The following is an 8,844-nucleotide window of genomic DNA, read 5'->3' as shown; positions in this document are numbered from 1 at the left end:
AAGGGGGGGGGGGGGGGAAAAAAAAAAAAAAAAAAAAAGAAAATGAGAATTGGATAGATGTGTGGAGAGCAAGGAGGGCCAGACTAAAACTAAAAGGTCAACTCTTTTACTGTGGTAAGTCTTCAATTACTGAATAAATATACAAAACATTATTTTGTATAGGCTATTTTGAGATCATACTTACCAGCAGTTGTTTTTAGCCACTGATGTGGATGACTGTACTTGAATGGAGGATAACCAAAGAAACACACATATTTTGGCTTCAAAACATGAACATTACCACATGTTTGAAAGTAGCGGACACAAATCTAGAGATGAGAAAACAAAAAATTAAGAACTATAAAAAAAAAAAAGAGCTTTTATAAATTATCTTAATGGCTTGTCTCTAAATATAAACTGAATTTCAAGTTTATTCTAAAAGTAGAACAATCATTATCACAATGCAAACAATATGAAATAATCTAGGCTGAAATCAGAATACTTGGCATCAGTGATGAGTTTAGAAGTATTTCTGGTCAAGAAACCACAGGAATTCAAACCCTAGCATACAGAATATATTGTTGCTCATTTGTTTAGTAAAATTATATCCTTAGAGTCTGATTTCCGAGAAGGCAATGGCAACCCACTCCAGTACTCTTGCCTGGAAAACCCCATGGATAGAGGAGCCTGGTAGGCTGCAGTCCATGGGGTCGCTAAGAGTCAGACACGACTGAGCGACTTCACTTTCACTTTTCACTTTCATGCATTGGAGAAGGAAATGGCAACCCACTCCAGTGTTCTTGCCTGGAGAATCCCAGGGACAGGGGAGCCTGGTGGGCTGCCATCTATGGGGTCGCAGAGAGTCGGACACGACTGAAGCGACTTAGCAGCAGCAGCAGCAGCAGCAACAGTAGAGTCTGATTTGCCCATATGCTTATTATCCTTGACTAAAAATCCCTATGAAAGTAAAAAAATTTTAAGTGTATTCTATATAAACACATCAGTGTAAGTATATTTGAGTCATTAAAGACTTCCTGAAATAAAAAGTGACTGCTACTATTTACAACAGCCAAGACACGGAAGCAACCTAAATGTCTGTCAACAGATCAATGGATAAAGATGTGGTACACATATGTAATGGAATACTACTCAGCCATTAAAAAGAATGAAATAATGCCATTTGCAGCAACATGGGTGGACCTACAGGCTTTCATAATGAGTGAAGTCCGTCAGGCAGAGAAAGACAAATATTGTACGATACCACTTATCTGCAGAATCTAAACAAAAAAAAGATACAAATGTACCTATTTACAGGACAGAAACAGATTTCCAGACTTAGAAAATGAACTTATGGTTAACAAGGGGAGGGGTCAGTGTGGGGTAGGGACAGATGGGGTCTGGGATTGACAGGTAGACACTGCTAAATTTAAAATTAATAACCAACAAGGACCTACGGTATAGCACAAAAAACTCTGCTCAATATTAATGTAACAACCTAAATGGGAAAAGAATTTGAAAAATATATAATTGATTCACTTTGCTGTACACCTGAAATTAACACAACATTGTTAATCAACTATACTCCAACATAAAATAAAAAAGTTAAAAGTGACTGCTAGCATTTAAATACACTGAAAAACACATGTAGTATTGTACCCAAATGTTTTCTTACAGTAATTCATAGATTAAATTTAACTATTTTATATAAAATTTTAGTATAATACAATGTTACAGAAAAAAAAATTAAAGTAGGGCTGAATGTATTTCATTTGATAAATCATACATATATGATCTAAGTGTGTAAAAGGTACAATTTTTTTTGAAAGTTAACATTTCAATGATATGAAATGTTATGGCAACACACTATTCAAAAATATTCCAGTATTTTTGCCCAGGAAATCCCTGATTAACTACATCACACTTTTTAAAACTTTTATACAATTTAAAAATATTACGGTTTAAAATTATTACAAAGTTTTGACTATATTCCCCATTTTGTACAATACATCCTTGAACCCATCTTATATCTTCCATACTCCTACCCTACACTGCCCTCCCTTCCACTGGAAACCACTAGCTTGTTCTCTATATCTTCAAGTCTGCTTCTTTTTTTGTCCTATTTACTAGTTTATTGTATTTTTTAGATTCTACACATCAGTTCAGTTCAGTTCAGTAGCTCAGTCGTGTCCGACTCTTTGTGACCCCATCAATTGCAGCACGCCAGGCCTCCCTGTCCATCACCAACTCCCAGAGTTCACTCAAACTCATGTCCATTGAGTCGGTGATGCCATCCAGCCATCTCATCCTCTGTCGTCCCCTTCTCCTCCTGTCCTCAATCCCTCCCAGCATCAGAGTCTTTTCCAATGAGTCAACTCTTCACATGAGGTGGCCAAAGTACTGGAGTTTCAGCTTCAGCATCATTCCTTCCAAAGAACACCCAAGAGCAATCTCCTTTAGAATGGACTGGTTGGATCTCCTCCAAGGGACTCTCAAGAGTCTTCTCCAACACCACAGTTCAAAAGCATCAATTCTTTGGCACTCAGCTTTCTTCACAGTCCAACTCTCACATCCATACATGACCACTGGAAAAACCATAGCCTTGACTAGACAGACCTTTGTTGACAAAAGAATGTCTCTGCTTTTTAATATGCTGTCTAGGTTGGTTATAACTTTCCTTCCAAAGAGTAAGCGTCTTTTAATTTCATGGCTGCAATCACCATCTGCAGTGATTTTGGAGCCCAAAAAATATACATAAAATCTACACATAAGCAATATCATATAGTACCTTTTTCTCTCTGACTTATTTCACTTAGCATAATGCTTTTCAAGTCCATTCATGTTGTTGCAAATGGCAAAATTTTCATTCTTTTCTATAGCTGAGTAGTATCTCATGTCTTCTTGAACCATTCATCTGGGGACAGACACTTAGGTTGCTTCCATATCTTAGAAATTATAAACAATGTTGCTATGAACATTACAGTATATGTACCTTTTCAAATTACTGTTTTGTTTTTTCAGATATGTACCCAGGAGTGGCACTGCTGGGTAACACGGTAGTTTTATTTTTAGTTTTTTGACAAACCTCCCTACTGTTTTCCACAGTGGCTGCACCAATTTACATTTGCACCAACAGTGTATGAGGGCTCCCTTTTCTCCACATCCTTGCCAACATTTGTTTTTTGGGTTCTTTTTGATGATAGCCATTTTGACAGGTGTGAGGTGATATGATATCCCAATGTGGTTTTACTTTGCATTTCCCTGATGATAGCAATATTGAGCATCTTTTCATGTGCCTGTTGACCATCTGCATTTCTTCTTTGGAAATATGTCTATTCAATTTTGCCCATTTTTTTAATGCTGAGTTGTATGATATGGCTTGATCAAATTTATCAAAGGCAGCAATGGAAGGAGCTCAAGGACCAAATTGTTGATGACGGGAAATGTGAGATCGAGGAGTTTGAACTCACACATTATGGGTTATTGTGAGTATGTATGTGTATATGTGTTTATTAGATTATAACAGTAAAGCCTGGAGGGGCTTCTCTGTTGGCTCAGTGGTACAGAATCCACCTGCCAGTGCAGGAAATGTGGGTTTGATCCCTGCGCTGGAAAGATCCTCTGGAGAAGGAAATGGCAACCCACTCCAGTATTCTTGTCTGGGAAATCCCATGGACACAGGAGCCTGAGCTACAGTCCATGGGGTCGTAAAAGAGTCTTAGTGACTAAACAATACTAACAACAATGCCTGAAGAGAAAGGACAAAGTTAAGAAACTATTATTGTATTTGAGTCATGAAATCACAGGCTCTTTGCTGAGATAATGACTGGAAAAAGAAAGAAAGCAACATAAATGCAAAATGATTACTAGCAATTGGATGTCTATTAAGAGAAGGCTAAAACACAGTAGTGAAGCTGCTGACTAAAAGGATAAAAAGGAAGGGAGAAGGAGAAAAAAAATTTTTCAAGTAGGGAAAGACTTTTTTTATACAAACAACACAGCAAAAAATAAAAAGTAATGAAAAGAGGATTTAACAGACTCTCATAATAAGGAAATAAATTAGTAATAATTCATTAGGCAGTCGTTGAGCACACTATAAAGACAGGATTATTCTGCACTCATGAATTCAAAGCTAAATAAGAAATAGAATAGTCTCTGAATTCAAATTACTGCAGGAAGACAGACAAAATAGATAAATTCAGGATGATAGGGTAAGTAATCAAGAGTCAAATGCATGATGCCATAGGAAAGTATAAACATAATATAATAAGGCTTTCTTAATAATTTAGGTGGTAAGATCTCTTGCTGTTTATGATTTTTTTAATAACACATGGAAAAAAACAGACTTTTTTACTAAGCAGTTCAACAAAGGTTCACTGAGTACCTACTATGTGCCAAGCACTTAGGATCAGAGAACAAAATTGCTGTGATTCCTTCTTTTATGGAATGTGTAGCCCATACTATGAAAGATAAAAACAGGACTACCGGTAATTACAATAGTGTCATAATGGGAGAAGGGGAGAAGTAGTGTTAAGAAAACACAAAGGAGAAAACTTACCTGGAGAAAGTGAAGCAAGACCTAAGGGATGAGTAGGAGTCAGCCAAGGGGTAAAATGTGTTGCAGATAAGGCTATAGGGAAGTAAGGCAAGAGTCTTTGGAAAAGAGGAAATATATGTGCAAAGGTCTGGAGGATAGAGAAGAAGGGAGAACAATGTGCTTAATCAACTGAAATTGTTCAATATTCTTCTAGCATAGCTTAGAGTGAGCTAAGGGTGACGTTTCAAGACTGGGTTTTAGGTGCCTGGAAAATCCCATGGATAGAGGAGCCTGGTAGGCTGCAGTCCATGGGGTCGCTGAGGGTCGGATACGACTGATCGACTTCACTTTCCTGCATTGGAGAAGGAAATGGCAACCCACTCCAGTGTTCTTGCCTGGAGAATCCCAGGGATTGGGGAGCCTGGTGGCTGCCGTCTATGGGGTCACACAGAGTTGGACACAACTGAAGTGACTTAGCAGCAGCAGCAGCAGTAGGGAACGAAGCCTGAAGAGATTGGAAAGATTCAGATCATAAATAGCTTCATAGTCATTTGAATTCTGAATATTTTGCTGAGAGCAGTTTTAAGCAAGGAAATGACACTCTTAAATTTATGTCCTACTTTATAAAATGACTCTGGCCATGCTCTGGAGAATAGGTTGGAAAAGTACAACATTAGAGGCAGAAAGTCCAATTGAGGAAGGTCCAGGATATCTGCAGCTGGCGACAAGGTGTAGAACAATGACTAGATTTTTGAGAGACTTCTAGGCTACAAGAAACAGGTTTGAGGGTTTAGTTCTAGAGCCTAGAGTCTGATGTATCTTGGAGGCATTATAGGAATCACTGTGAAACAGCTAAAGGCTAGCCCTTCCAAACTCTCTTGGGCTAGTAGTGGCCAAGTTACATCACTATCAGTGAGTCTGGCTGGTACCTCCTCTTCCTCCTTCCTGCCCTGAATACAAAGTTGTAGAGCCCTGATAATGATGAGCCACTTAATCAATCCCAGCTGCCATCTAACTTTCATCTGCTTTGTATACACAGATAATTTCCCATTTACTGGTTGGGTTTATTACCTACAGCTGAAAAATACCTAATATACATGACATTTGGAGATTTTCAGGGCAGTAAGATATATGGGTCTGCAATAGAGCTGGCTGGAAGACTGGGGGATCATCAGCATATAAATGGCAACTAAAATTCAAAGTGGATGAGGTAACCCAGGAACTGCAAGAAGTACACAGATGGCCAAAGTCACAATCCTGAGAAACACCAGTGATTAAAAGTTGATCAGGGAAAGTGGAGAAGATTGGGATGAAGTGTTCAGAGATGTAGGAAGAATACTGGGAAGCTGGTGTCACAGAAGCCAAGGATGAAGAACTTTCAAAAGAATATCTAGTGAGGTGCTGCGGAGAACTTATTTCTTCTGGTTACCTCCTTTTTGTGTCTGTGCTCAGTCACATCCAGCCCTTTGCAACGACATGGACTAGAGCCCACCAGGCTCCTCTGTCCATGGGACTCTCCAGGCAAGAGTACTGGAGTGGGTTGCCATTTCCTCCTCCAGGGTATCTTCACCATCCAGGGATGGAACACTTAAAGTCTCCTGCATTGGCAGGAGGATTTTTTTTTTAAACACGGCGCCACCTGGGAAGCCTTATCTCCTAATTAGTTGTCACAAATCTCAAATTACATACGATCCATTGGGAAACTTGTGACCCCCCAAGACCCCTTCTATGTGTTCCTGTAGTTAAATGTACTTGCGCCATCTTTTCACGCAGTGCTGTAATTGTTTGTCTAATGTCTCTCTCTCTCTCCCCGCTATGCCCCACCACAAAGATGTAATTAAACTCTGAGAGGGCAGAGATCAGTGTCTTTCTTATACATATTTCCATCCCCAATTCCTGGTACCTGGTATAGAGCAAGCTTTTGAAAGGTTTTTGTAAGATCAGGGATCAAACGCTGTAGGAAAATCCGGAACAGCGGACCCAGGAAGAAAAAAAAAAAAAAAAAACTCTATGCAAATAGATGAAACACTACGATCACTGGGATGTTAACTGTTTGGTGCTAAAAGGCTGTATGAAAGGGGAGAAATGAAGGGGAAATGTTGGTGGGTCGTAGCTCTGGTGATTTAAAAGGTTGGAAAGATACTGGTGCAAACATGGGAGACAAGTCTAAGTCCAAAGAAGGAAACGAGCCTCCTAGATGCTCGGAGGCAAGGGCCTATGGTGTTACGGTTTTCTTGCCCAGTCTCTTCCTCTAGATTGTAAATTCCTCGAGGAGAGGGGTCGTATTATCAGTTCTGAAACAAAGTGGTGCTCAATAAATGTTTGATGAATATAGTATATTTCAGTATCCCCAGTGCCAAACACAATGCCCGGTACCCAGATGGTGCTCAACGAAAAGCTATTGGGCAAAGACCAGCTGGGCTTTGGGGTGCAAATGAAGCGGGAAGGAGAACGAGTCACGATAGATGGGCGCCTTGGTATAGATCGAGAGACTGGGTTTCCAGACAGGTTGGTTCGCCATCGTCGCTGCCCTTGGTTTTGCATACATCCCTCCACCTCTCCATCACGCGAGCCCTGTACGCGAGGCACTCGGAGGAAAAACCAAATCATCTCTCCCAGGCAACTCCAAATAAACCACTCCGTCCCGACCCCAGATGGGCCCAACCTACTTACCAGCTGCCCCGCAGCCCGGCTCCAGGTCCTCAGCACAAGCGCTGCAGCCATCTTACTCCGGAAATGACAACTGCTCTGAGGTTGGAGGAGTTGCCTCAGCCGCGGACAGACTGGGGGCGGGGAGGCGCGCCCCCACCTGACAGCCAACCAGGGAGCGGGGCGGGGCTGAGAAAACCCCCAGGGGCGGGTGGAGGGCACTGCTGAGGGGGAGGGGAGCGAAGTGGGGAGTGGGCCGTCCCAAATTTAATTTCAGGGACAAAGTTGGGTGGGTCACTGCTGTGCAAGTACTTATGCGCCAACAACGATCATCTTTTCAGCCCAAGTAATGGGGGAGATAGAGTGTGTTAAGGAAACATAAAGGAAGGGCACTACCTGGAGAAATTTTGGTTGAACTAAGATCGGAAGAGTTAAGTAGGAAACAAACAAACCTACCTTCAACTCGTATTGTAATCGCTTGATTATAGAAAACGGGACATTTCTATACATGAAAGACTCTGTAGAAGCAAGTGTTAGTCGCTCAGTCGTGCCCGACTCTTTGCGATCCCGTGGACTGCAGCCCACCAGGCTCCTCTATCTATGGGATTTTCCAGGCAAGGACACTGGAGTGGTTTGCCATTTCCTTTTCCAGGGGATCTTCCCGACCCAGAATAGAACACAGGTCTCCTGCACTGCAGGCAGGCTCTTTACCGACTGAGCTACCGGGGGAGCTAGTTGAATCAAGTCTATACTAGAATACTTCCTAATAACTGGCATTTTTCTTACTGGCATTGTGAGCTTGGTTACCAAAAGTGGCTTTTTTTTTTAATGGAAAATGAACAAGATTATTATATCGAAGACAAACGTCATCAACATTATCTTTCCTTCTTAGGGAATTTGTCAGATATAGCTGCCCAGCATATGCAATATATGTCACAGGCATACTACCTTGAATTATTTGCCTCTGGTAGAAATGTCAAATTGAGCTCAGCGGAAACAGTAAGGACAAGATCAGAGCTTTAATGGTCAATCCTCTTCACAGCAACTAAGAAATCAGTTTCTAGAAATGTCCAGGATGATATTTGTCTTTTTTCCCTCTTACATGGGAAAGAAAATCTGTACAGAAGTTTACAGCACTACAGAGAAAAACCCACAACAAAGAGAAAATCATAAATCTCAACACTGAAGATTAGTGGCTCTAAAACAAAATCTCAGGTATTTCACAAATTCACTGTCTATACTACTCGAACTCACACTTTCAATTTTGCCTTATGTGCCTTTCAGTATAGTTCTTACACACACACAACTGTAAGCAATAAATCTAAATAATTACCTTTATTAGAAAATCTGGGATAGTCAAAGAACTTTGATTTTTTGTTTTAGCATTTCCCCTAATAAAACTAAAGAGCCTCTTGATGAAAGTGAAAGAGGAAAGTGAAAAAGTTGGCTTAAAACTCAATATTCAGAAAACTAAGATCATGGCATCTGGTCCCATCACTTCATGGCAAATAGACAGGGAAACAATGGAAATAGTGAGAGACTTTATTTTTCAGTTCAGTTCAGTCGCTCACTCGTGTCCAGCTCTTTGCAACCCCATGGACTGCAGCATGCCAGGCTTCCCTGTCCATCACCAACTCTCGGAGCTTACTCAAACTCATGTCCATTGAGTTGGTGATGCCATC

The 8,844-nt window shown here is 40.7% G+C and overlaps 1 protein-coding gene across 1 annotated transcript in view; it reads right to left on the bottom strand.

The window, feature by feature from the left end:
• DBT (dihydrolipoamide branched chain transacylase E2) overlaps positions 1–7,275 on the bottom strand; it is a 39,943-nt gene extending 32,668 nt beyond the window's left edge. The window contains exons 1-2 of the mRNA XM_010830984.1: positions 7,187–7,275; positions 185–308 (exon numbers count right to left, since the gene is read on the bottom strand). Of these exons, the coding sequence (XP_010829286.1) occupies positions 185–308; positions 7,187–7,237 (175 nt within the window). The 5' untranslated portion in view covers positions 7,238–7,275. The remainder of the gene's footprint in view (positions 1–184; positions 309–7,186) is intronic.
• Between the last annotated feature and the right edge of the window lie 1,569 nt (positions 7,276–8,844).

This window comes from Bison bison, unplaced genomic scaffold (assembly GCF_000754665.1).
Source record: "Bison bison bison isolate TAMUID 2011002044 unplaced genomic scaffold, Bison_UMD1.0 scf7180017864519, whole genome shotgun sequence".
Lineage (NCBI taxonomy): Eukaryota > Metazoa > Chordata > Mammalia > Artiodactyla > Bovidae > Bison > Bison bison.
The sequence above is the reverse complement of the archived record's forward strand: the minus strand, read 5'-3'. Positions and strand labels throughout refer to the sequence as shown.